The sequence below is a fragment of the Eleginops maclovinus genome, chromosome 20 (genome assembly GCF_036324505.1).
Source record: "Eleginops maclovinus isolate JMC-PN-2008 ecotype Puerto Natales chromosome 20, JC_Emac_rtc_rv5, whole genome shotgun sequence".
NCBI classification, from domain to species: domain Eukaryota; kingdom Metazoa; phylum Chordata; class Actinopteri; order Perciformes; family Eleginopidae; genus Eleginops; species Eleginops maclovinus.
The window spans coordinates 22,202,887-22,230,701 of record NC_086368.1 but is presented as its reverse complement, the minus strand read 5'-3'; the positions used below and the strand labels follow the sequence as shown (position 1 = coordinate 22,230,701).

Genomic DNA, 27,815 nt, shown 5'->3' with positions numbered 1-27,815 from the left:
CTTTGTGTGGCTCAGATTGTCCTCTTCTCTGGGAAAGTGGAAACTCAACACTCCTCTCCAGAGGTCTGGTTACCAGGTGAGAGAGGAGGAAAGAAAAGGGAAAAACAGAGCGCCAGAGCGAGGGAGGGAGGGCTGCAAAGGTGTGGAGAGAGAAACCGAAAAGGAGAGGCGAGGTAGAAAAGAGCATGAGACTTTTGGGCATGAGAGCTGGAAACTGAGAGTGGCTGAAAGAGATCAAGAGATGAACACAAAGATAGGAAGAAACAGCCTGCGAAAGACTAAACAGAGAGAGGCTCAGATTTTGGTGTAAATCCCACAAACAAAGTATAACAATCCTGAGCAAATTTCCAAATGTATTGCAGGCTTTGCTATATCAAATGTGGCCTGTAGATAAAGTAAGACGTTGAATTAAAATGATATTGTCAATGTTATGTCTTCTTTAATGGTGAAACTTCAAGAATATAAAGGATCAGATCATGTCCACGTTTTATTGCAATACCAGGTTCAAATGTCAACTTGGTAAATTACAGTGCTGCGATCTTTTCTACAATCAAATATTAAACTAAACAGAAACCACTGGCACTCCTTTATAGTTACAACTCCTCCTTGTGGCCACTTGTGGAACTTCTAAAAATATCCAAAATCAGCTCAGTTTTCTTCCACTTTCTCCAGGAATAAAACAAAAGTCACACATCTTGTATCAGAAAATGTACATTTATTTTCTTTGATCACTTTTTACAAACTATATATATATATATTATTTATTTTTACAAACACCACCTTTAACCCTGAACACCAAAAAGTTTACAAAGAGGAAGTACACTATCTAGCTAAAAAGACCATTCCATTTCCGGACATCATCCATGTTAATTTCATGTTCTAAGACGTGCGCAATGAGGGAATAATTAAAAAAATACAGCTAATGATCTCAGATGGATGGAAAAATAATATCTGATGTTACTTTGAGGACACCAAACCTTTTTTATATTACTTTACATTTGATTTTTTTCTCCACAGTATATCTGGTATTCCATTCTTTACAATCGTTTTCCCTTTATGTTTATATCATGGCATGCATTATGATATGAGAACTTTCTACCTAAAATGTCTTTTTTGACTGCTGTTCATCATGTGAGGTCATCATCTTTTGTTTGGTTGCAGTCAAAATTACAGTTGCATTGCAGTTAACTGTTACCTGATTTATTTTCATGTTGGTCAACCAGAGAAAACTGTAAAGCATACGACAAAAATAGCAATGATCTCAGAGACCTTTGATCAAAATCTTATACAGTACTATTGTTTATGCTTCTGTTGTGTGTGTGTGTGTGTGTATGTGTGTGTGTGTGTGTGTGTGTGTGTGTGTGTGTGTGTGTGTTTGTGAAAGCAAGAGAGGAGAGGGAGATGGGGAGGGCATGGCAGGAGTGACCATGTGTGTTTGACAGGAGTGTTTTTGTGGATGGTTTCGCTCTTTCTCCCCCGATATTGTCTGGAGTGGATTGTGGAAGCGGCAGCTCTGAGAACAGCTGCTTCTGACAGACACTATGTGTGTCACTTGGGGATTGAGTGTATGAGTGTGTATGTGTGTGTCGAGGGGGTGGTAGGACACTTTCAAAACGAGGAGACTAAACCCTTTATCTAATAAACATTCGGTCTGTTTCAGATGTCACATGGCTACTAGAAAGATGAGTCCTCTTTTGGTTGAAAGGTAATCCAAAACAGATAAATTAACCCGTGCTGAACTTTCTTTTGAACAGAAGCTTCCTGTTTATATGTCGGAGCAGAGACTGATACTGACCTTCTGCAATATCAAATACACCCCCTGACAATGATCGCAGTGAATGGTAATTTATGCTTACAATTAAACCGTGTCTGTGTCTGCTTGTGCATGTATGAGCCGATGAACTGTGTGTTCAGCTATGTGCATGCATGTGTGTATACAATATGTTCATGTGTGACTGTCAACGTGAGTGTGTGCATGCAGATGTGTGTGTGTTTTTGCATGAAAGCAGACAGGTATCACTGTCCTCCGTTATAAGCATAGTCTGCCTTGTTGTGCATGACCAGTCTGTTGTCCACGAAATAGAAGCTGTCCGACCGGGTCTCATAGGGACACTCCACCATCTGACGGACTGAGAAAAAGTTGGTGTTAACTTTTTATTTTAAAGCATTAAGGACATCAGACGTAAAAAAGATCTTCTTCAAGGTAAAATGATCATTGTGTGGGTCCAGGGTTACCTTCATATTATACTTGCATGCATCATGTACAAGTCTTTAGTCACTGTTTCATTCCTCCTCTGAACTGGCCATGAAACAGGCCTCTACCAAAGCAACTACAGACAAAAATAACATGGAGGATAAAATCCACAGTCTTCAAGTATGAGGCTTTGGCAGTCTAATTTAGCCAAACAAAGTTGGTATCTTGCAGGTTTAAAAAATAATAAGACGACCTTCCCTCCTTGTGCTTCCCTGGACAGCGTTACCTTGCTGAACTGCAGCAGAGGGACACTTTTATAGGGTTGTCGGTTTGATGCTAGGACTCAACAATGGAAATAATACCTGGAGTACAACGAAGACCATACCCAGGTAAAGAGGGCATATCTTGCTGAAGCCTCATCTTGAATTCAGCCAAAGTTTAGAATGCATGTTTACAGTACTGTGGAGGTTACTATGCTATACCATGTTGCAGTAAGGATATTCTCAAAAACTATTGCAGCCGCCCACTACTCTTTTGACATACATATGTATGTTCATAGATATTGAGCACTTTCTCTTATTAATATGCACATTTATGAAGCAACATATTCAAACATGTATTTTCGAATCACCTACACTTGAGGGTAACTTATTGTTCAACTATGTATTGTGTTCAGAACAGCGTGTCTTTGTGACAGACGCACTGGCACCAATGTGACTCCATCGTTAATGTCCCATATACCACAATAGGGGGTCATAAAAAGTATTCTATACAATAAAATGATGCATCATACAGCATAAAAGTAAAAAAACTGTATGCTAAGTTGAACAAAATTGTCAAATAACTGGTCCTAAAATATTGAAATTGATGTTGTTGACTTTGATCACCTACTCCCTTATTTCAGTTTTGTTAAATTCGAAATTGTGACAAATGAAAAAGAAGAGTCACATATTTAATTTACATTGTTATCATTACTCACAACGTCTTAACTGCTAGGTGGTATTTGCATGGTACACAGATCACATAAAAACAAAAATCAGTTGTCTTGAATATTCACTGTTAGGTTTTCATCCTGTGTGAGGAAAAGGGACTCACCCAGGCTCTCAGACAGCTGAGGGAACTCGTAGATGTGCTCACAGGTGTTACGGCTGTTCGGGATACAGAAGCCAAAGTCAAAGTCAAAGCTCTTCAGCAGGTGATCGCGGAAGTAGTGCCTCTCGATCATGCGGAAGTTATTTAGAGGCCGGTTTCCAACTGTGAATTCCACCCTGATAGAGGGATAAACAGAGAGGAGAGACTGAGATTTTTCAAAGTAGCTCTGTTCTTGTGTAATTATAATGGTATTGCACTGGTTCAAATTACTTTCTAGCGCCCAGTGATGACGCTGTAATGTTTCCTTTGTTTGTGTATGGAACAGGTGAGTGTGTTCTCCTTGTGTGTGTTGGTGAGTCACTCACGTAGCTCCCACGGTCCTCAATCTCAGGAAGGCTGGAGTGAACTGGTACCGTACGAATCGGCCTGCGCTAGCGTCTGCCTCTCTGTGCTCCTCATCGTCCTCTGAGACATTTAAAATAATTACACTGAGGAATTATTTTTGATCACATCAACCACTGATATTTGGGAACCTGGCAACCTACTTGGAGGCATTTATTTTGAGATAATCACAAGAACAAGTTGTCAAAAGAGTCAACAAGTTCATTTTAAAGTAGTCAGAAGCCAGATTGAACAGCTTCATTAAAGAGCAAACACTAAAATAAAACATTGTTGGAGGAGGCGGATGCACATTACCTGTGTGTGGGGGTTTGGCAATCTCAAACAGAACTGTGCCTGTCTCCAGGTCTCTGATCTTAAAGCGTACAAAGTCGATATTATAAATATTATCCTCGGGTTTACAGAGGTACCCTGCAACACACAGATGTCAGGAGTTTAAAACACTGAAATGATTTGAAGTCATTGTAGTTAATGTGTACTGCTTTGACATATGCAAAGATTATATTCAAAACACTAAGCTTGACTTTGTTGACACTCAGATAATATCATTTTGCTTTTACACATGCAACTTTGCATTCAGATACATATCCTACCAAACCATAAAATAAGATAAGATAACGTTTTATGATCACTGTGGAGCTAGCATTACAGAGATATACATGGGAAAAAACAATTGTGAAATATCAAGAATATATCACGTTGTGCCAGCAGAGAGATTAAAAACACTGACTGTGTCTTCAAATGTCATCAGCACTCTCCTTTAGCTACAGTGCGATTTTCTTGCAAATTGTATACAGTATGTTGCCCCATCAACTGTAAATGTAGGTCATATGGCAGCATATTCTAGCATTTTCTCTTGTTTCATCGTGTTTCAGGAAACACAGAGTGAATTACTGTCAATCCTGGATGTGATGTCACATTTATTCTGAGAGGTTTGATTTCTTAGTGCAATTAAAGTGCCACCATACAAATGCCTCCTATAATTAAATCCCCAGTGTGCATTGAGATGCTTAAAATAGGAACACCAGGTTTTTCCATGACTGAAAGATTGTCTAATGCATTCTAACAATTCTTAATGATGTCAGACATGTTATGTCTCAGATACATATAAGATATTACATTTAATACAATATATTTTAGTCGTGTCTTCCTTATACCTGACAGTAATACAAGCATGTTCACCTACACGTCATTGGCTCTATTTGTACGTAATGTGTGCATTTAATATATCATGTGGGTTGTAGTAGAGAATGTTAGATTATATTCAGCACAGGAAGCAAATTAAGCGTTATATATCCACGTAAACCAACAACAACAGACATTAAAGAGGAAAACTCAAACCTCTTGTAGCCCCCCGCAGTCCCAACACATCCTCCGGGGTGATGTGTCCACTTTGTGTCCGCAGGTCCTCCTCCGTCACGGGCCTGCTGTCCACCTGACTGCGCCGGGACTTCAGCCTCTTCAGAACCCCTCCGCCAGGCTTGCGGTCCCGCGGAGGAGCCGCAGTGCCGTGCCCTCCACCGGGGACGTTTTCAGCAACAGGCGCGTCGCTGCTGCGGGCTTTTGCTCCGCTCATCGTGGCCTCCTTTTCGTCGGCTTCCCCTTCTGTTTCAATGAGTGTGTCTTCGCTATTCTCTCCTCTGGTAAATGCGAGAAGAAGAAGAAGATGGCGTCCCAGCGCTAGATGTCGAGTGTCGAGCGAAGTGTCGGTGAACGGTCAAGCTCTTGTTTTTGTAAGCACATGCTGTACAGTTGCCATGACAACTCGTCCAGTGAGCCATAGGGGGATGTGGAGTTTAGTGAAACGTCCACCAGGGGTCGCGCTTTAGGAACACACAGGAATATACTGTGTTTTCATTCATTATCACTACTGCTACTAATCGCACTTAATAATCATAATCACCGAAGTAATAATGATACTAATGGACAAATATTGTAGTCTGCATATTCATTTTTCAGATCACATCAATTCATATTTTCATCATTCCCATGTGATCCAAGTCATATAAACTACATTTCCAAACGCACAGTTAAGACGATTATGAAAATGTCTTCAGGTGTAGGCTTACACAAAATATTAAAGTTGTATTCCTCAAATGTCATGCATGGCAGAGATTATTTCACTTGCTTTGGACTTTTCCATTGGGCCTACGAAACGCAAATTATATGCAATAAAGGCCCAGGTGTTATGCAAATGAAAGTGTAGTTTGTGAGTGCTGATGGGAACTTCCTGCTGTTAAAATGCTCAAAGTAGCCTCCCCCAACACTTTCCATAGAGCAGGGAGAGCTGCTTTAATCCAACTCCTTTTTACATTTTTAAAAGTAGCTCCTTGTCTCAGTTATAACCTGTTAATCCTGTCTATTCAACAGTTTACTAACATCAAGCCACTGAATTTGCAGAGCACTTCCTGTCCGATCTTAAAAAGTAAAAGAGCCACAAAGCTCCAAATGTACAATTCAACTTTCATTTCAATTCATGTTGAGTCACTCAAACTAAGCATTACAGATATGCCTTGTTTTTCAAAGTGATTATTGGTTGCCATAAAAAAACAATTTTATTCATAGTCCTTTAATTAGGTATACCACTGAAAACACCAAGCAGGCCTTATATAATAAACACTTTCTTGAAATGTGCATAAACACCAGTATCACCAATATCTTAGATCACTAAATCATAATTGATACAGAAAACAATATTTTTCTTTAATCATTTTCTTTGTTTATATTAACTGACCAGTCAAATACACTGTAGGTTGAATAGTTTAAAAGACACTAGGTCTACCTAGTATAGGAATGAACAGACTGCACTGCAAAGTGTTCATCTCAATGATTTTTATTTAACATTATGACTGTTAGGTGAATTTCTAGCACATTGTCTTCGTAATTTTAAAGTGGCTCTATTATGCTTTTTGGGGTTTTCCCTTTCATGTAGTGTGTTATATACATTTTTGTGCATGTAAATGGTCTGCAAAGGCCTAAATCACAAAGGTCCCTCCAGAGGGACTTTTTCTCCCCCCCCCCCTGCCAGAAAGGCCTCTATTGGACACTTTTGTTTCATAGCGCCATCACTATGTGACACTTGCACTTCTATTGGCTAACGCTCCAACACATTCTACGTGATAGGCTAAGGGGCGCGACATCTCTAAGCCGTTGACCAATCACAACAGAGCCAGCTAACCAATCAGAGCAGACTGGGCTCTGGTTTCAGACAGAGGGTGAAAAGAGGTGCTGCAGCACAGGCGGTATGATAAAAATAAATACCTTCTTGAACATTAAAGCATTTAAACATGTCACACTAGAGACACAACGTTAAGTACAAATATGAATCTGAAAATGACCCCCTTTAATGAAATAAGAAAGTAAGATTGGGCTTTTATTGTGAAGTAAAAACATGCCACTTCCGGTGTAGAGGTGTCTCGCTGTGGAACTTGCCTCCCCGAGTAGCGTGTGAGTGAGGCGGGCACTGGGAGTGTCTGCTGGGTGTAGCAGCAGCAGCAGCCGGACGTCTCGTTAGTGTCAATGACTTGAAAAAACACTAACAACAGCTCAGCAGGCGAAACGCTCACGGAAAACTGAGGGACATTTTTCTTTTGTAACTTCTTCCCGCTTCCTTTCTTTCTTCCTTCCACCCCCTGTATGACTGCGTGAAGACAAAAGGTAAACAACAACATTATACTGCTGACAAAATGTATTTTAAATATCTTAAAAGTTCATAAAGCTGGTGTTAAGAGCAGGTGCACAAGCTGTATTACTATATTTTCCTCTCTTTTTAAAGAACATTTCTGGGGTAACGTCTTAAGTATCCGCAAACATGTTTTCTCACAAAAGAGTCATTCACAACACTGACAGCCGAGCGAAAAAAAGCGTAGTTATATTTACTTATCTCCTTTTCTTTGTCCAGTTTGAGACGGCTGGTTCAACGACTGGGAGTTCACTGTTGACGCGTTTATCAGTAACTTATTAACAACCCGAAATGAAGCATATGCACCGATATAACGTACATTTCGCAGTAATGTGCGCCACAAGTCATTGCATTGTAATGTGTGCTTCACTGAGGAGCAGACGTTTCCCAAACTACGTGTTTAAGCTTCTCACAGCATCACTCAAATAAGTAAATAACACAGTGGTCATGAAAACGAAAGGGACCGAGTGCTGACTGTTAGCCTTGGCAGGGCTGCAGGCACTGAAGGCAAATATCTGCCAGACACTGTTTATTTCTAAGGAATTCTACTTGAAGGAAATGGGAGGAAATCAGAAAAAACAGGACACAGCTTTAAGAGTCCAATCCAAACCCATTGCACAATATCATGCACGCCCAGAACTGCTGTGTGTTTGAGCAATGAAGCAGCAAGTTTATTACTAACATATAACATGCAAAATACCTCAGTGCAAAGGCGGACTGCTGATCAAACCCAGCTGTAGACTAATAGTGTGAGAGTGACACAGAAAGCTTTTTACTGAGAGTTGCACAGTATTAAACTGGGGTGTGGAGTTACCTGTTTGTGTCTAAGTATTACAGGTCAAACCAGATAACACAATACCTGTGGTATTTAGTGTTATACATTGGATCATTACTGTTATGTTTTCTTACACAGGTGTTAGGTTTGACCTTTATTTCCTCCATGTGGCAGGCAGTAGTTTACTTACGATTGTTTATCTGACAGTGGTTTCAGTTCACTTGGAGATCTATTATGATTTTAGTCATTTCTTTTCAGACTGTTTTGTTGATGTGGGCTATGACTCATCAGGCCTGCCTCCATTGCTCACATGTCTCCCACCTGCCTGTTCAGATTCTCAGTTTAGGAGTTTTATTTCATATGAAGTGTGGTTTAAAAACAATGGCTTGGCAGCACACTCACTGTCAGATCACACAATGTATTTACTGTATGTGTGTGTGTGTGTGTGTGTGTGTGTGTGTGTGTGTGTGTGTGTGTGTGTGTGTGTGTGTGTGTGTGTTTATATATTTCTATTTGTCATTCTATTAATTAAATTGACTTTTAGGCCCCTCTAAGTAATGTTGAACAGATTTGAGTAGTGACGCCTAATCACATGACGACAGCTAGTTAATCAGATGAATTAGTTTTTTGTTGAACAAAATTGCTATAAAATGTGTTCATCTCATTTTATTTGGAAATGTCCTGCTTTGCCTTGTTTAAGATAATATTACACTGAATATTTTTGACTGACAAAACAAGACATTTAAAGCCATCACATTGGACTTCGGGACACTGGGACAAAACAAACAAGGAAGTTCCAGCTGAAAATCATTGTGTTTTTTTGCAGCCTTACTTAGTGAGCGTGTGTTAGGAAAAAAGTGTGTTATCATCAAAGATCCAACAATACTTAGTAAGATACTTAAAAAACAGGTTAACCTTTAACGAGATAAGTATCAATGATTTATTTTTGAAATAATGAAATGAAAGTTTGTCCTACACAATGGGAATGACTTGCATTTTAATTTCTCACCCTCAGTATGACTTCCCTTTCGACATTAAGTCGCGTTTTGCTCCAACCTCGATCAAGATTAGCTCTCAGAGGTCACACTCAAAATAAAATAAATTCCCCCATGCAAGTAAAGTGACAGTGACTGACTGGCGGGTCTGAACTCCTACATTAGGGTGAGACTAGCCATTTAAATGGATTAAATATATTAAAAAGATACCAATTTTTGTCAATGAGTTGTGTCATTATTGAAAAACTAAACTGGGTAAAAAAAAACAAAGTAAATCTGATCCCTGCAAGAAGTCTTTTCATTGTTTCTGGTGTGTTCAGTGTGATTGATACTTGTCTCTGTGACCCCGCAGAGGTCAGCGCCAGATAGTGTTTATTCAATGTAAATATGTTTGCCGTATGTAAACACCTCTTCTTCCTTCTTTCAAAGACGCAGCTATGGAGAGCTCTGTTGAGGTTTCCCAGAGTGGTGGCACCTCTAACCCCAAACCATCTCTGGGCCCCAAACCTCGGCTCACTCCCAAGCCCTTCTCCCTGCAGAAGAACACCACCATTCGCTCCATCCACGCCCCAAAGACGGTCACTTCAAACTCTAAGAAAGCAAAACAGCAGACGGTAAAATCGGATGCTGCAGGTCTCCCCAAACCTGCAGTGACAGCGCCTGCACCGAAACCCCCTCAACAAACCACCACCAAACCCAAAACAGATGTAACGGTCTCACCGAAAGAAAAGCCAACCAAAGAAGGCAAAGAGAGCGGAGAGGACACTCCTGATTCCTGCGTGGGAAAATCTGATCCAGCCCCACAAACTGCTCCACCCAAAGTGACACCCAAGTCTGTGCCAATCCTGAAAGACGACGTCATCCAAGCAAACCACAAAGCATCCACGGAAATTGTAAATAAACCAGAACAGAAAGAGGAAAAGAAGAAAGAAGATGAAGCCCAGACTTCTGTGGTACAAAATCTCGAAGAATCAGGCGGTGACGTTTCCTCTACAGACAATCCAGCGTATGAATGGGGCGGCAGCAGGAAGCGTCTGTCAATGAAGCTCACCTCCAAGTTTGAGTCAGGTGGCCCATGTCTGCCCCCCCAGCCAGCTTTAACCATCACTAAAAATGACACCAAAGATGATGCAAACAAGCCAGAGCCTTCAGACCCAGAGCCTTCAGACCCAGAACCTTCAGACCCAGAGCCGAGCCAGCCGACATCAGAGCCGTCTAACAAGGAGGGCGAAGATGGTGCGCTGCTGGGGGAATACAGCGGAGGAGGCAGCATCAAACGCAGAATCAGTCTCCTGTTCGACTCCTCATCGAAGCCAGAGACCATGACGAAGAGAGAGGAGCCAGAAATTATAAATGGTATAGGAAGTGTGAAGGGTGTAAAGGAGAGAATGAAAATCTGGGCGAAGGAAACTGCCCCCGAGGAGCCTAAGACTGAGAAGAAGCCTCAGGTTGCACCCAGATCTCGCTCCAAGAGGTGATCATGCCTTCTTTCATTCTTGCTGTTTGTATTTGGTAACGTGTTAAGACACGAGTAGAAGGAAAACTCTCTCCTCCAAGTGCAAACAAGCACAGTGTTGTTCTAAGGTCAACATCACAGATTCATTTTTAGTCCTGCATTTCATTCCAGAGAGATCAGATGAATATAGTAGATCAGGAATTTTAATTTAAGCCTGATGTTGAGCTTTATTTATGCCCCCAAGAACTCACACAGCAGACTGTGCCGTTTTTTGGTTCAGTTACCTTGGAGAGGGAACTATTTTTAAGTGTTGAACTTTTAGTTTTAGTTTCACTAGCATTGTCTTAGTTTCCTCCATATCTAATAACTTACCGTACTGTTCTCTTGAAACCAGTGCAATGCAAAGGTAAATGAACAACATGGATTGCCAGATTTATGTCCTCAAATGACTCTAGATAAGAGTGCAAACCAGGTCACTTTGAAGTATGAATTTTGAGATTAGATCTCTAACCACCTGCTATGAGTGTTTATTTCTCTTTTTTTTGTAATGTATTTTTTATTGACATTTGGCAGCAAACAATTACACAGGGTTTTTTCAAGACAGTAATTGTACATCTTAAGTTTGTCTGTCCGAAATGCCTTTTTCTTTTCTTTTTTACACAAAGATAAAAATAAAAACAGTAAGAAGTACGAACAATACGAACATTAGGGAGTGCTCAAGACTTTACAGTAAAATCATACTGTACGTTTGTAAAAATAAAATCCGGCCTATGAGGTTTTTTGAAATCAGTCCACTTTCTCCATCGTGACACAAATAGTTCCAGTTTGTGATTGACGGATTTTGTTATCCTCTCCATTTTGTAAATGTCCACTGTAATATCCAGTCATGTGTTTAAAGTTGGGCTATCTGGTGATAACCACTTCTTTGTAAGAGCCAGTATGTTTATTTCAAAGAAACAAAACAATCTAAGTGGCAAAGTGGAATACTATTTTTTCCTGTAATGTAGTCGAACCAAACCTACCCTTAAACGGAAAAGTTTGAAATGTTTTGGGAATATCAAGGAGCTATTTACCTCTCATCTGTTTATAGCACATCTGATGTTAAAGACAGCGGGTGCTTAGCTTAGCGTAAATCCTGGAAACAGTGGGTAACATGTAGCTTGGCTCTGTCAATAAAGCTTGTTGTTGGTTACCTTGTCAGCGGTGGAAAGACTCCTGGCAGTGACATCACCAAGGCAAAGTTACTCCCTTTAAAATCACAAGTTGACCTTTTTGCATAGCATTCTTTGCATTGATCAAACAAACAAGAGAGATATTTTAATTTCTGAGCTGTAGGGGATCTAGTGGGCAGATTTGTTTTACTTTGGACGGAGCCAGCTAGCTGTTTCCACTCATAATGCTAAGCTAAGCTAACAGGCTGCTGGATGTAAATGTGTATTTAGCATACGGTCATGAGAGGATACGAATTAGAATACCTTTTTATTAGAGGGGAAATGTACATAGTTACAGCAAAAGTAAAGATGCAAAAAATTAAGAGATAGAAACTACACAAATTACAATTACCCATCCAGGTGGACAACAATAAGTACAGTAAAAGAATGAAAAATAAATAAGTGTATCACGTTGAAGTGGTGTGATAGGTCAGGGTAGTGAAAATAAAATGATATATTGCAGTTATTACAGATTGTGTTGCAGTAGTTGAATAGTCTAATGAAGAGATAGCACCCAGTAAAGATACATTATAAAGCGGTTTATTGCACATAAGGGATATTGCAAAACAAATCAGATATCGTTTTTGTTGTTAAATGTGTGGTGGCCTTCCAGGAGCCAAGATGTTTTTAAAGTAAGAGAGAGGCATTGAAGAATATTTAACTCTTCTGTAATTAAACTTAAAATGTTGTCTCTTTCAAAGCTTTGAGCCAGCAACTGCTCCAACACTGGAAACACCCAAGATGCCGCCTGCTGAACCCCCTGCCCCCGAAACCTTGTCCAGTCAGGCGGCGGACCTTCCAGAAAAGGTGTGGCCCACTGAACCCCCCACAGAGACCCCAATGGAAACATCCAAAGACGCTCTTACTGACGTCCGGTCAACAGAGAGCTCCAAAGAGACACCAGAAGAGCCTATGGAGAACACGTCAATTGAAGGGGGCGTCAAACTACGCAAACAAGGCTCATATACACTCAACACGGATGAGGGAGACTCCAGTGAGAGTGCTGGAAACGCTCTGAAGAGGGACAATGTCAAACGGCGCTCTGTTCGCTTCGGTGTGGTGGAGAGAGACGACGGTGGGCCTCCATTGATCCTGGGCTCACCGTCTTCCAGCGAGGATGAAGAAGAAGAAGATGAAGAAGATGCTTCTGAGGATGAAGCTAAAGAGGACGTCCCTATGCCTGTCTACAGAAGAGTAGGAGGTCTTCAGAAGAAGGAAGACCATGAGGCGCAAAAGCAAGAAGAGGAACGCCTGAAACATTTGGAATTTGAAAAAAGACGGAGAGCAGAGGAACACGAACAGGCGAAACTCAAGATGGAAGAAGAGAAAGAGAAGGCGAGGCAGAGGGAAGAAGAGGAGAGGGAGAGACTGAGGAAGGAGGAGAGGGAGAAAGAAAGGTTGAAAGAAGAGGAGATGGAGAGGGAAAGACAGAAGGAGCTGATGTGGCAGAGACGGAGAGAAGAGGAAAGAGAGAGGGCGAAACAGAAAGAGGAGAGACTCAAACAAGACCAGGAGGAGGAAAAAAAGAGAGAAGTTAGTAATAAAAAGAAACAAAGTGAGGAGGAGTGGGAGAAAGAATGGGTGAAGCAGACGGAGGGGCTAAGAAAAGAAGAAAAGCAGGAAGGAGAGAAAGAGTTGGAGTTGCAGAAACAGAGAGAAGAGGAAAGAGAGAGGGCGATACAGAAAGAGAGACTTAGACAAGATCAGGAGGAGAGGAAAGAGGAAAAGGACGAGAGACTGGTTAACGGCAAAGAGGAATACAGCTTCCAGGGAAAACTGAGGGAGATGGAGCTCAACAAAAAGAAGCAAAGAGAGGAGGAGTGGGAAAAGGCCTGGGTGAGCCAGGCTGAGAAGCCCAGAGGAGGGGAAGAACAAGAGATGGAAAGAGAGAAAGAGATGGAGATGAAGAGGCAGAGGCAGAAAGAGGAGAGACTCAGACATGAGGAGAGGGAGAAAGAAAGACTCAGAGAGGAGGCAAAGGAAAGAGACAGGGAGAGGCAAAGGGAGCTGAAAGAGCAGCAGGAGAAAGAGGAAGAGATGGAGAGAATGAGGCAAATTCAGCTAGAGAGACAAAGAGAGGAGGAAAGAAGGGAAGAGGAAAGGAAGAGACGGATAGAGGAGGAGAGAAGGGAAGAGGAAAGGAAGAGACAGATGGAGGAAGACAGAAGGGAAGAGGAAAGGAAGAGACAGATGGAAAAAGACAGAAGGGAAGAGGAGAGGAAGAGACAGATAGAGGAGGAGAGAAGGGAAGAGGAAAGGAAGAGACAGATAGAGGAGGAGAGAAGGGAAGAGGAAAGGAAGAGACAGATAGAGGAGGAGAGAAGGGAAGAGGAAAGGAAGAGACAGATGGAAGGAGAAAGAAGGGAAGAGGAAAGGAAGAGGCGGATTGAGGAAGAGAGAAGGGAAGAGGAAAGGAAGAGACAGATAGAGGAGGAGAGAAGGGAAGAGGAAAGGAAGAGACAGATGGAAGGAGAAAGAAGGGAAGAGGAAAGGAAGAGGCGGATTGAGGAAGAGAGAAGGGAAGAGCAAAGAAAGAGACAGGGTGAGAAAGACAGTTTTGAGGAGCTGGAGAGACAGGTGCGAGAGGAATTTGAGAGAAAGCATGAACAAGAACTGGAAGAAAACCGAAGAAAGGAGGAAGAGAGAGAAAGGGAGAGGCAAATTAGGCTGAAAGAGCTTCAAGAAAAGGAAGAAGAGATGGAGAGAATGAGGCAAATAAAGTTGGAGAGGCAGAGAGAGGAGGAGAGAAGGGAAGAGGAAAGAAAGATGCTGATCGAGAAAGAACGAGTGGAGGAGCTGGAGAGAAAACTGCGAGGGGAATTCGAGAGAAAGCGAGCGCAAGAGCGGGAAGAAAAGCTAAAACTGGAGGAAGAGAGGAAAAAGCAAGAAAGGGAGAGAGCGTTAGAGAGGGCAGAGTCAAATTTAATCAGCTTTGACTCTGAAGATGTGCCTCAGAAGTCGCCCCTTTCCCCCACAAAGAGTGAGGTGGAGCTTGTGTACGACGACTTCTCCGTCCGGGTGCCGGAGCTGCCGGTGGTTTATGACGACTTCTCAGTCAAACCCAAGAGATGGGGCTCGCAGCCCAAAGCAGACCCCACTCCGCTCCTGCAGAGCCGGGCAGAACTCTCCGAGAACAGACAGGAAGTCGTTGACGTGTTCGCGCCCCTGGAAAACAGAGCGCGTGAGCAGGTGGAAAAAACAAGCATCTCCGAGCCGACAATAACCCCGGAAAGTCCAGGGAGAGAGGACAAAGAGGAAGAGGTGGAGGAGCGGAGTCCAGAGGAGGAACAGCTCATCTTCATGGAGGTGGAGGAGGAGGAGGAGGAGGAGGAGGAGACACCGAGGGAAGAAGAGGAGGAGGTGGAGGAAGACGAGCTAAAGGTAAATACAAACACTCAATCTTAATTTAAAGGTCTCTATTATGCTATATTTAAACCATAGGCAATATCTATACAAAACATGTCTGTGAAGTGTTTTGCTCAAAATACCAAACAGATCTCCCATTGCAGCATGCCTCATACCCCTCTATTTCAGCCCGTCCCGGAAGTGCTGATTCTGTGACTGTCGCTTTAAATTTGAGCGGACCTTAAGCTGGCCACGCCCCTTTGGAGCGTCATGCATCTCTCTCCTCTGTGAAAGTTTTCTACTGGGAGGAGATACTCAGCTAAATGCTGCCATGATTAAAGGCCATATTATGTTCCAAACCACATCAAGCATTATTTCTGAAACACTCCTCAGTGTTTACCACTAGAACAGTGACATTATATGTATTATATACAACAACTCTAAGTCCCTCCTGCAGAAATCCTGCTGAATACACACACAGAAGTGCTGCCCGAGGGGATTCAGCTCGCGACTGTATATTGTGGACGATAGGTTGGGACGTGTTACGTGGGTGGGACGTTGCCAGGTGTTTAATGTAAAGTCAGCCCACATTTCATTTATGATGTCATATCGGCAGCAAATCAGAATCAGCTCGTTTGTACCCCCGTTTTTAGAGATGTGGGTAAGGAGGAAAAGAGAGAGGGTTGTATGTTCTGACACTTTGTGAGTCTCCTTACACACCGGGGAAACATGTTTATGTAAAAAAGACAGCAGAAACTGCATTTTGCTAAATAGGGGACCTTTAAAGCCGCTCTTGATTCATGGAGTTGTTGTGAACAGCATCACTGGAAGGGTAAACTGTTCTATGATTCACTCAGGGTGAGGTTTAAGAACGGAGACAGGAGGGAACACGTTAATGTAGTTATTTCACCACTGCATCAAACCACCCTGGCAGCCACACACACCTTACCCGCACCGACACATAGGCATTCCTGTAGCACAGGTACAAGCATCCTGTTATACTAGCTTCACCCAGAGTCACTCACAGCTCAAGAACGTGGAGTGAGTGCGTGTGTGTGTGTGTGTATTGAGTGATGAGTGATGAAACCAACATGGCCTGAAATCTGAATCTACTGCCATGTGTCAGCAGTAGTATCGGTCTTCGCTGAGAATGATACCATATTTCTTACAATAACAAAAATACTAGAAGTGTTTGAGGAAGATAAGTCTTGACGTGGGAGGTGGATGATAAATAGACATAGCTGTATGATTCTAAATTGATGCAACCAAATGACTTCCCTCTCAAATAACTTTCTGTCAGTACATCAAAGTGGTGTCGATGTGTGGTCGCGACAGTAAGACATCAGACAGGAAGTGAGGTTCCGTCCTCCTCTGCGTGTTTCGCAACCGTCTGTCTGCTGCTTTCGCTTTGTTGCTATTTGTGTGCAAAGAAAAACATCGATTTTCAAAGATAAAGGCAGCTTGAAAGTTAATAAAAAGTGCCTGATCATAAGAAGGAGGGATGGATTATTTCTCCTGGACATCTTGGATGACTTTTTTCCAGCAGCAATGGGTGAGTCGTTGCTGATTGAAATGTTACCTCGTTATTGTTTGTAGTTTCACAATGGATCGCAGAGCCAGCTCAGCAAAATGCTTTTGGTGTTGTCAAGGAGTAAGACAGCCCCGCCCATCAGGATATGTTTCAACTTGAATATAAACTTATCAGCTGGAATCAACACAATTGACTGAGTTATCAAATCAGCATAGAATTTAATAAGACACTTTGTGAAAGAGCAGTCCACTTTGGAGCCAAAGCACACACACATCTGGCAAATGATTAGGAGTTTAAGCCGCTTTGGTAAAAAGCTAAATTCAAAAGCTGAATTGAATGTAAGAAGAACTGTTTTATGACAATGTGTACCACAGGGCAATATACAGTTTGTAATCTATCAGAGAGTTTGTCATAACATCTATCCCTTCCCTTGATTTGTTGGGTGTTTAAACTTAGCAGCTAGTATCTTTTAACCGTAAGTCAACATCTCAATACTGAAAACCAGTTACTTTATATTTTTTGAAGTAAATGAAAAACTAATACATATCTGTAACAGAATAACAAACGCAGGACCCAGAATATTGATGTCTAACTAACCTTCTGTATTCAGCCGGGAAAGTGAAAAGGTAAATAGTGTGAACCCACGCCCATGTACTAATGACCAGTAACCAAAAGGAACAGATCGGAGCTTTTAAATTAAATATTTAACCTTGATAACACTCCTAAGGTATGGTCATGAAGGCTCCAGTCTACTCGATTTAGGAATCCGATTTCCTCATGCTTCCATTATTATAGTTCAGACATTCATTTGTAGCTTGTGTCCAATTTTAGGTTATTTATTTTAAGTTGGACTATAGTTTAACCTGACCTTTGGCTGTTGGTGGCTGAAGACAAGTTTCAAGGGGGGGGGGTTCAAGGGTTCATGTTTTTTTATTAGCAAATGCACAGCAGCTACAGCGTAGTGATGGCAATGAAAAGCTTAGGTCCCAAGCTCCTCCAACAATGCAGCATATTATAAAAGGACAAAAGACAGATAATAAAATTAAAAGATAACAAAATAAAACAGTAGTTTAAATTAGAGTAAAATAGTGCAGGTGTTTTGTTAGACCAGTCAGAAAAATAAATAAACACAAAAGCTAAAATATGCATGGAATATTGAAAGTGATCAAGTAAGGCAGGATTCTACGTACATGTAAACAGAGTTAAATATACAATCACAGAATTTAAGATTAAGATTAAATATTGTACGGTGAAGGACAATGAAATACTGTTTGTTCTGCTCATAACTATTAAGATAACAAATGATATGAATAGTGAGATGCAACCAGATAAATGTTTTGGGTTATATGGAGGCACTTTACAGAGCTCAGGTGTTTAGCAGTCTTATGGCCTGTGGGATGAAACTGTCCCTGAGTCTGCTGGTTTTAGTTCTAACGCTGCGGTACCACCTGCCAGACAGCAGCAAACACATTTGATTAATGCTGCCGCGCTTATGATATGATATATACATGCGATGCTGAGGCTGCTGGTAGCATCTCTTTCTTTATGTTCAGCTTCAGTTGAATCCCATTGAAGCCGCCATACAGCTGAGTCAACAGACTGTGTCTGAGCTCACTTCTGGGTGGACCCTCGTCAAACATCATCGCTGAACTGCATAAAAGAAGTAGTCCTAAATCTGTTGGAAGCGTAATAGTCTGCTGATGTTGCAACTGGAACATTTTAGTAACCTTAGCAGCGTTAGCCTGCTTGTAATGGAGTAAAAATGACAGCTTAACAACAAACATTAAAGCAATTAAAAGTCCAAGGTCAAGCTCATTATGTAACGGAATGAGAAACATCTTGCAACACAAATGAGCTTTAGGAATCGGAAAAGGGAAGGAAAGGTTTATCGCACTTTACTTTAAAAATATACAAGGAAGTAAACATTCAAGGTGAGCCTTATCGAGGAACATTGGAGAGAATAAACAGCCGACAGGGCCGTGCCAGTTTAGGCAGAACTGTACACCACCTGTTTGGACATGCAACATTTCATTACCCAGAGGTAATGAAATGAAAAACACTGAACTCTGGAGCTCTAAATGTGTATGTGTGTGTCTGTGAAATTGCATTTCTGTTTGCTACGTCAATGCTTCTGCCAACAATCCAACTCTTTAAACAGGTTAGCTCCTGTAAAGAGGCATTGTACACAACCACTCCAGGGAGGCCTTTGGTTTGGAAGCTTTGTTTGTCAGGAGTACAGACAGGTTCCCACCACCGAGTGGCGCTGCTGCTCTTTAAAATTGCACTTCCTTAGTCTGCACCACAACAAGTTTATCTCATGTAGAAGAGCACCTCTCACTGCTGTAATATGGCCAACATTAAAGTGTATGTGATATAAAATTCATTTGATAAGTTGTGTGGCAGAGAAAAGCTTTTATTTTGAAAGGACAGAATTAGGAAAATGTTTACTTGGCAAACAAAAGCTGTGCAACCCACCAACCTGCCTCATCAGGCTCAAAGACAGACAGACAGACAGACAGACAGACAGACAGACAGACAGACAGACAGACAGAAGGATAGATGGATGTTATAGTGGTATGGTGCGAGGTGCTGTGTGTCCTCATTTGGATCTGGTCAACAGGGCAGCGTGTCAGAATGACCATACATGGTGCCCCACTTTCTCAGTCTCACTACTCAATCTCTCCACCCTGGTTTTAGAGAGCCCTACACACACTTTCTGGCACACACACACACACACACACACACACACACACACACACACACACACACACACACACACACACACACACACACACACACACACAAAGGAGGATGGGCTAAACCCCGGACAAGAAGTTCACATGTCCACAGTCATCTAGTGCTCAAACTTTCTCTCCACTTCTGAAAAAAGTCTTCCTGTTTCCTGCTGTTCCCTCTGCCTGCTCCTCTCACAAAGACCTGGTTTATTCAGCTACCTGCATCATTTACCTACGGGGGAGAAAGAGAGGAGGGAGGCGCAGAAAGCACCTTCACCCAGCCTGCCGCACCTTCCTTCCTTCCTCTCGGGATTTTCCACATCCGAGCACAGACCTCCACTTTGTTTCGATATGTGGAATTGCTCAGGTATGAAGGGGATGAAGGGGTGATCTGACATTCTCTCTGGCAGATATTTCCCACGCTGCTTTAGTTTTTTTTCCTCGATGGAAATTAGAGTTGTGATGAGAACTGGGACGTAGGTAGACAAGCCTGACTGTGGCAGAGAAACTTGAAAGAAAAAAAGAAAGAAGGTGAACATGAAATGAGGTAATCTTTAAAAGTGTCATTGTTTGGTTTTTTTGGAACATCCAAAGGGACATTTTTTCTGTCAGCATCTTTTTAAGGAACATAATGTCATGATTGGAAAGTCTTTCTCCGGGACGCTTGTGTTTAGGATGTCACATCCATCCCAGTGAGTGCTTTAGTGGAAGAGTTGTGTCACAGTGCAACATGGCCTCTCAGACTATTGACTTCTTCACTGACAGCAAATAATAGACTGTTCCAGGGAGTTTGTCTGACCTGAACCAGAGCGTTATGGAGCGTGAGGACGCCTCGAATGAAAGATGGACTCGCTTTGAATGACGTCGGTAACCTTTTTGTACAATTTGTGCCCTCTTTATGTCAGACGCAACTTTCTGACTCCGCACAATCCCTTCATCGCTAACAAAGCTTGGTTTCTCTGATGACCCAGTTCCCATGGTGACCCTAGTGCCTGTGTGAGCTTTTCCGGACCATGCAGTACTTTGGAGGGAAGTTGTCGGCCGCTCAGCTGCAGGTGACGGGATGGGTGGGCAGCGTACGGCGCTCCTTGCAAGGCGCTCTGGAGCTGGTGTGGGGCACCGCAGAGGAGAAGCAGAAGAATGAAGAGGAGGATAAAGAGGACGAGGAGGAAGAAGAGCATGGGAGCAACGGAAGGTTTCAAAGAACTATGACACCGCTTCGCAGCTTCGCCAGACGCAGCAGGAGATCCCTGCGCCGCTTTTCTGACAGAAGTCGGCAGACCCTTCAGAGGAGAGGCCCTGAAACCTGCTCTGTAAGATCTGATGTAGCAGGAAGTGGAGGCTTAGAAATATCTAGGTCTAATGAATAGGAGTGAATAATGACAATCCAGTTTCACAACAATAACCTTTAGAGGTTTAGCTTACTTCAACTGACATTAGGTACAATAGGAAATAATTAAAGCAGCTTTTAGAGCCTGGGTTAATCAAATTAGGAGCCATGGGTTTAGGTGCTTTTTACAATATGTACCAAAGCTCCATGTATCCTATAGGCTCATATCTCCACGCCCATGTGTCAACAGATAGCCATGCAAATGAAGAGAGGGAGAGCAGTTGCCTGTTTCAGGAAGTACACAGCTATCAGATAAAGTTGTCCAAATGTAGTGTCTTATCAGCATACAGTACATGCATGCCCTTACCCTCTGCGTCTGCGCTGTGTGTCGGAGATAAAGCAGAGCACTACAACAAAGTGTGACACACAGACAGGGAGTGTGGCTGTTTACATCTGTGCCTTCACTCATGGCTGGTGCCATAGTTGTGTGTGTGTGTGTGTGGGTGTGGGTGGGTGTGGGTGTAAGTACACCACAGACCAACAGGTGAAAATAAGCTGCAGGCCACTTTTAATTTTGATGATCCATCACTTTCCATCGTAGGAGGAGATGTTTTTGTTGTCGGTGTTAATCTGTTATTCTGTTTTAGAGTTACAGTTAGTTGTGTATGCGACACCTTTAGATGTTATCCTTACCTCGGCCCCCGAAAACAAGCTGTCTCACAAATTCCTTCAGTCATGTCAAAAATATTTAAGAGGTAAACTATAATAAAGCCCACTCTGTCTTGACTTGCACATCCTCCGCCCACCCGAGCACACTGGACTGGCACACACACTCAGACACAGGCTTGTTGCAGAGATGTTTCTATGGCTTTACTTAAAAGCTGTTGTTCTGTTGTTACAAAATGGATTTTCCATTGTGTTTATGTTCCTCTGAAGCGGCTCTGCGCGTGTACATCATACATCTAGTAGTAGTAGTAGTAGTAGTACAGCTGCTGCTAAAGTGTTAAATGATTTCCTCAGGAGTTTATGGAAGCTTAAGCCAGAGATTAAAGGAGTCTAAATAATGGACTTATATTTGTTGGGTGGATTGAAACATTTTGTCAAATGAAGATTAAAGTTGCTTTATTACTGCTATGTACGAATATGCACCTGTCTGCATCCTCAGAGGTTGAGTTTAAAGCTTTGTCTCCAAGGTTTCAAACTGCTTTAAGGCCTCGTGTTTTCCTTACAGGCTACTACAGGGCACATTTTCCTTTCAGTCATCTTTTTTGCAGGGACATAAAATATGAAATCCACAAATCCCACTGAGATACACCTGCCAGTTGTCTTATTGTTGCATACTGTAACACGCCAAGGAGGAAATATTTAGAATTTTAAAGAGGCCCGATTATGCTTTTGGGGGTTCTCCCTTTAGTGTGTTATATAGGTTTTTGTGCATGTAAATGGTCTGCGAACGCTGAAGTCCTAAAGTTGGAGTTTTCTCTCCCCTGCCTGAAACTCTTTATTTGGACTCCTTTGTTTACTTCTGTAACATAGTGACATCACTACATAGCACAGGTTATATTGGCTAGAGCTCCAACACATTGTGATCGGCCATGGGGAGCGACATCTTTAAGCGGTTGACCAATCACAACAGAGCCAGCTAACCAATCAGAGCAGACTGGGCTCTGGTTTCAGACAGAGGGTGAAAAGATACAGGCAATATGAGAAAAATACAGAGCATTTTGAACATTAAAGCATGAAATTATGTCACATTAGAGGCACACATTCATATATTACCCTGAAAATGAGCATAATAAGTCCTCTCTCACTAACTTTTGTTTTAAAATCATAAGAACCTTTTTGGATCAGTATCCAGGATACATTACCCCCCATCCACAGACTGTTTGTCTCTGTGACGTTGTTTTCCTCTGCACCGAAACACACTCTGTGGTTATAGGAAAATCACTGGAAGCCTATTCATCCAGGCTGTGATGTTGCCAGATAACAGGCATCGTGCAAATGAAGCTGCTGCTGCTGTGTGAGTAATAAACAGACTTATGGAGGAGAAGAAATGGGGGGGGGATGTTTACCCGGGTGTTGTTTTGTATCCAGGTGACAATATCAGACGACGCAACACTGGGATGTGCCCCTTGACAAAATGTGAAGTGAGCTTAGAGGAATGTTTGCGAGCAAGTGCACTGCAGTAGCTTCTGTGTGTGTGTGTGTGTGTGTGTGTGTGTGTGTGTGTGTGTGTGTGTGTGTGTGTGTGTGTGTGTGTGTGTGTGTGTGTGTGTGTGTGTGTGTGTGTGTGTGTGTGTGTGTGTGTGTGTGTGTGTGTGTGTGCACGCACCCATGCATTCCATCATGTGGGCGTGACAGCAGCGGCATGAGTGTGTTTGGTGTGTCTGTGTGCAGGCATATAGGTGTGTATGCCAGTGCTCATGATGTGTATTGAGGACAGCCCAGCCTCTGTGACCGGCTCATTAAAAGATGCATGCTCGGCTGGTCCTCGGTCCTCCCTCCCTCTGTAGTTACTGATCTTGGCTCAGCACAAAGTCCAGTTCACCCCCCCAGCCTCATCTACACAATGTGACGTTCTTATAACCCTAATATGCAGAATTACAGAATAAAAGCACATTCATTTTGATTTTGTGTGATACGCAACAGAGAGAGCAGAAGGGTAGTTCTGGTAATATCTTTAGCCAAATATTTTTCCTCCCAATACTTCCTTTGTGTTTTCTCTGGTCGTATGATGTGAATTTTTGTTCATTTGGTCTGTCTTTCTCTTTCAGGCACCTGTTAACAGTTATAGTCCAGCGGGGGAAGACACTGATGCTTTGATAGACAATGAGCCCGAGCAGCAGAATGAGGCCGGCGAGCAGACACCTGACACTGACAGGTAGGAGAGAGGAAACACATACTTAGTGTGAACTGCGGACTGTATGTATGTATTTCATGCCTTTCATCTACCCTGATAGAGGCAGACAGGACTGAACAGGTTTCCGTGTCATGTCTTGTGCTGAAGGTGTGGCTTCACACTGAGGTGATTTGATTCAAACACATCTGAATCACCCCTATAGCCATCTGACATGAGACTTTTACAGGATGTAGCCTGGAGCTGCAGCTCAATACCTCTTTGTGAAACCGGAATACTTTTCTGTTTTCAGTCAGTTTTATGTTTGACTTTCCGTACTTAAATATTCATGATAATTGGACATGCATTTGGAAACTTCAAACATGAATTATGAGAAAGCACAACCAAGAGCAGCTGCACACTCAAATGTCTTATCAAGTACTGTCAAGTATTTCCAAGGCTTGAGCTCCCTGTGCCCCCTTGTGGCTACTAAAGCACAACTCAGAACATTTGGAGTAATAAACAATTTCATTTGCACTTCTTATTTGAAACACATTTTCAATCTTTTTCTCTCTCTTCAGCCCCGAGCCGATCTCTGACCAGGTTCCTGAAGACTCCTCTGATACCACTGACTTCCACAGAGAGCCGGAGCAGGCTCCATTCCCTGAGGTTGGTGACTCTTTGTTTCTCATCCTTCCCCTCCTTCGTCTGCGTCATCCTCCACAAACATTAACATGTAGTTTGGGTGTAACTTTGCATACTCGACTGGAAACAAAGACTCACTCTTGCATGTGCTTTGCTGTAGCAGTTTGATGGTCCCTCTACATCCCAGTTTGTTGCATCGTGTGTGTTTTTGTGCACAGAGCTCCACTCCTCTCCTCGACACCAGCGCTCAGAGATCCAAGGCAGATCTGGGTAAGCAGCGAAGTCGGGCGCGTCCGACACGCTCGATGCGTGGAGGTTTCTCTCCAAAGGAAAATCAGGACTGGAGGTCCCGGGACTCCACAGGTCATTACAGCACCATCATGTTTACTTATCTTCAGTACACTTCAGCACCGCTGGAGCTCTACGTTCATGTTTTATAACTAATCAAGCTTTTACTCAATAAAGCATTCTGGAAATGTTGATGTACTGCATGACTGATCGTTATATTTATGATTTTAGATGAAAGGAAGGCATCTTCTAAGAAAAGGGATTCAGACTCTGAGGAGGAGCAGCCTAAACCGAAGATAGCTCGTTCTCCTGCCTCCTCTCAGAGAGTCCCCATGTTCCCTGGTTTGAGCCCTGCATCCCTGATTGTAAGCACTATCAGAGTTTGAGGGGAACTGACTATGTTGCATTACAGTTTTTATAATATATACACATGAAACAAGTGGTTGGCATTTGAATTGCATAAATGATGTTATATTCCCCCCCCCCAAGGCTCAGCTGAAAAGGAGAACCGTTGGGGGAGGAACCGGAGGAGGAGAGGAAAAAGAAGACAAGAGAAGAGAAGAGAAGGAAAGGCCAAATGAGGAAGCAGCTCCATCTCCCTCACAACCCTCCCACTCTCCTCGCTCGGCCGCTCATCTCGCCGGGGCGGCACGCGTCCTGCCCCCCATAGGTGGCAGGGACGGAAGGTGAGAATAGATCATGATAGCAAAAAAAAAATCCTTTGTATGATGAGAAATTTGTGTTTTAATCCTGACACTGACCTGTGGTTCTGTCATTCAGGGCTGTCTCCTCTCCCGCCTGGCTGAAAGAACTGAAGTCTAAGAAGCGCCTGAGTCAGCACGACGGCGAGGCTTAGCCATACGCAGGTGAGCAATATGGGCAAGGTGAGAATTGAAATACCAAAGACAGATATTTTTGGCCACATAATAAAATATTAATTAAAAAAGAAAGTTTGTTCAAAAGAAGAGATTTCCGCTTTTCCCCTTATTTAGCATCTGTGTAACAACTTTCTTATTTATCAACATAACGCTTCTTTACATTTTACTAGCATAGTGAGTTAAAGTAAACACATTTTAGCTTCTTATCATAAAAATATGAACCAGTGGTCACTTTATGAAAAAAAACAAAACTGATTTGGGAGGATTTTCCTATTTAGCAACGTAATCTAACTACTGGTAATATTACAGAGCTTTCACAGCTTATAAATTGCTAGTGATACGTAATGCATTCTTAAATACTTAAAAGGATCAGCCAAAGAGGCGCGTTGAGCATGAACGTTTGATATTTTAGACATATGGCTCATAACCTGAATTAGTGCTGTTGTGAAGGCATTATTTAAGAGTTAATATGCCAGTGAGTCAGGATGTGAGTCAGCTGAATAGGTTTGGGATAATAGCAAGCAAGTGCTTTGGACTTTCCGGCAACGCTGTCAAGAACACTTATTTAATGCAACTGTACAAGAATCTGACAGCAAAGACAAAAACAGGAAGTGGGGCATATCTCTGCAGAGCTTCTCCTACTGTGATGTTAAAGTGTGCAGAGGGTGAAGAGGTTTTCATTGTGCCTGAATGCAGTTTACTCTGCTTGATGCTGTTATAATTGCTCATTACATCCATTTTCTTTACATACAGCTGCAGTATTTGAAAAGAACATGTTGATGTTACAGGGTTATGTATTTGAATGCCTGTGTGGCCATCCATGCTCAAAATGAATGCACTCTTTAGTCCTTATAATCGGATCCAACAAATTACATGCGATAACATATCTGCACATGTTCATGCCTTTTAGTCTGTGATATTGGAAAAAATGATAGATAGTTGAAACGTAACTGAAATTGCACCCAAATTGTATTTCTTAATTTTTAGTAAAGCTGTGTGAATTGCCTCGTGTTGAAATATTCTTTATAAAAAAACGTGCCATGCCTTCTTGAACTTCTCTTCCTCTGGTTTGTTTTAGGAGACACTGGGACATGGCTGTTCAGCAAGAATCAATCCATCTCAGCTGCTGCTGCTGCTGGCAGAAACCTTGCCATGATTGCTCCATTTTCCACTTTAAGTGCCTTATTTTGGACACTTACTCAGAAATACAACAGGGGTCTTCAGGCTTTTCGTGAACGTAGTGGCCATCAAGAACTTGTCTGGCCTGTATATGAAATATGGTGCCAAGTCTGTGATTTGTTAATACCAAGAACATGATTTATTTTCTGCTGTATAGAGGCTCAATGGAGGCGAATTACCCTGATGTAATTCCGAGCAAAGCCCTAGACTGTCTTATTGTTTGAATGTATTCGTCCAATATATACTGAAAGGGACCGGTGACACTAGGCTTCAGCAGGGTACTGCCCGTCACACACACACCTATGTACAGAACATACTGAATATAAATATAGATTGCACCTTGTGTGTTTTTAGTTAAAATTGTACAAAATGCCTTTTACATTATCTTTCCAATCACAAGTAAACCTTTAAGCACTTTAAGAAACATTTTTATAAATGACAGTACATCTAAGCAATACAATTATCAAGTACCTTACTGTAGTATCATGTTCGTTCGATTTAAAAAAAAAAGTTTCACCATGTATGTCTGTTCTCTTTCCAGTCCCAAAATGTAAAATGAACAATGACTAGGATTTTGCCAAGAAAAAGGTTTTGACTCATACGACAAATAATCCCTCCATCATTTATGATCAACCGGATTGTGTGGCATCTTGGAACTGTTGTGTTTCCAAAATGAAATCAACACATTTTTCTTATTGTGCCTTAAAAGATGCGTTTCCTGGATTTTGTCCAATCGTCCAATAGCTTGTCCGAACATCACCAGTGAGCTGGTGAAGTAAATGTCCAGCATGCTGTAACAGAATCAGGAATTGTTTTTGTAAAATATTAAACCCAGAAAAATGGAATCATCTGCTCTAGATGCTTTTATGTGCCTTTTTTAATGTTAAAGAGTGGCTGTCATCAATGCAGTAATCATTTATGATCAATGTAATGTATAATAAGAGGAAATTGAGGGAATTTTATTAAAACTTTTTCTATAAAATGCAATGAGTGTCTGTTTTTTTATGGAAAAAGGATAGATGGAAGTGGAGCATTAAAACATACACACCATCCTTTTTTAAGATACAACTTGGACATACTCTCATTAAAATAATGCATTGTTATCTAGAAATACGTATTTGTTGTTGGTCTTTTCTTGTTGTGCCAATTATCAAATTAGATTGTTTTGCTGCAAGTTTCAGAGTGTTGGTGATATCAGCCCTAAAGACGTCTCCCTTCTGTTGAATATAATGGAACTAAATGGC

At 42.0% G+C, this 27,815-nt stretch overlaps 2 protein-coding genes across 3 annotated transcripts; one reads left to right on the top strand and one right to left on the bottom strand.

Annotated features, from left to right (window-relative positions):
* Window positions 1–733: 733 nt before the first annotated feature.
* On the bottom strand, window positions 734–5,501 carry LOC134882391 (protein unc-119 homolog B-like). Its single transcript, XM_063910037.1, has 5 exons — window positions 5,027–5,501; window positions 3,983–4,096; window positions 3,652–3,751; window positions 3,290–3,462; window positions 734–2,129 (listed from the first exon to the last, which is right to left on the bottom strand). The coding sequence occupies exons 1-5, from the start codon at window positions 5,259–5,261 to the stop codon at window positions 2,017–2,019; spliced, it is 735 nt and encodes a 244-aa protein (XP_063766107.1). The 5' UTR covers window positions 5,262–5,501; the 3' UTR covers window positions 734–2,016.
* Window positions 5,502–7,141: 1,640 nt separating this feature from the next.
* On the top strand, window positions 7,142–27,558 carry tnks1bp1 (tankyrase 1 binding protein 1). 2 transcript variants are annotated; one of them, XM_063910330.1, is made up of 10 exons: window positions 7,142–7,342; window positions 9,567–10,611; window positions 12,506–15,185; window positions 23,520–23,626; window positions 24,163–24,250; window positions 24,445–24,589; window positions 24,746–24,879; window positions 25,004–25,200; window positions 25,295–25,380; window positions 26,471–27,558. In XM_063910330.1, exons 2-9 carry the CDS (start codon window positions 9,575–9,577, stop codon window positions 25,368–25,370), a joined length of 4,464 nt encoding a protein of 1,487 aa, XP_063766400.1. In that variant the 5' UTR covers window positions 7,142–7,342; window positions 9,567–9,574; the 3' UTR covers window positions 25,371–25,380; window positions 26,471–27,558. The 2 variants fall into 2 exon arrangements, with proteins under 2 accessions (XP_063766400.1, XP_063766401.1); XM_063910331.1 differs by having other exon boundaries at window positions 25,295–25,398.
* Window positions 27,559–27,815: the final 257 nt, after the last annotated feature.

What these genes read in the sequence shown, in the direction of transcription:
- tnks1bp1 (XM_063910330.1), top strand. Translation starts at nt 9,575, where the DNA reads ATGGAGAGCTCTGTTGAGGTTTCCCAGAGTGGTGGCACCTCTAACCCC. An exon ending in CAGACACCTGACACTGACAG is followed by an intron (nt 23,627 to 24,162) that starts GTAGGAGAGAGG and finishes CTCTCTCTTCAG; the next exon opens with CCCCGAGCCGATCTCTGACC. An exon ending in TGAGCCCTGCATCCCTGATT is followed by an intron (nt 24,880 to 25,003) that starts GTAAGCACTATC and finishes CCCCCCCCCAAG; the next exon opens with GCTCAGCTGAAAAGGAGAAC.
- LOC134882391 (XM_063910037.1), bottom strand. Translation starts at nt 5,261, where the DNA reads ATGAGCGGAGCAAAAGCCCGCAGCAGCGACGCGCCTGTTGCTGAAAAC. An exon ending in ACTGCGGGGGGCTACAAGAG is followed by an intron (nt 4,097 to 5,026) that starts GTTTGAGTTTTC and finishes TGTGTGTTGCAG; the next exon opens with GGTACCTCTGTAAACCCGAG. An exon ending in TGCCAAACCCCCACACACAG is followed by an intron (nt 3,752 to 3,982) that starts GTAATGTGCATC and finishes TAAATGTCTCAG; the next exon opens with AGGACGATGAGGAGCACAGA.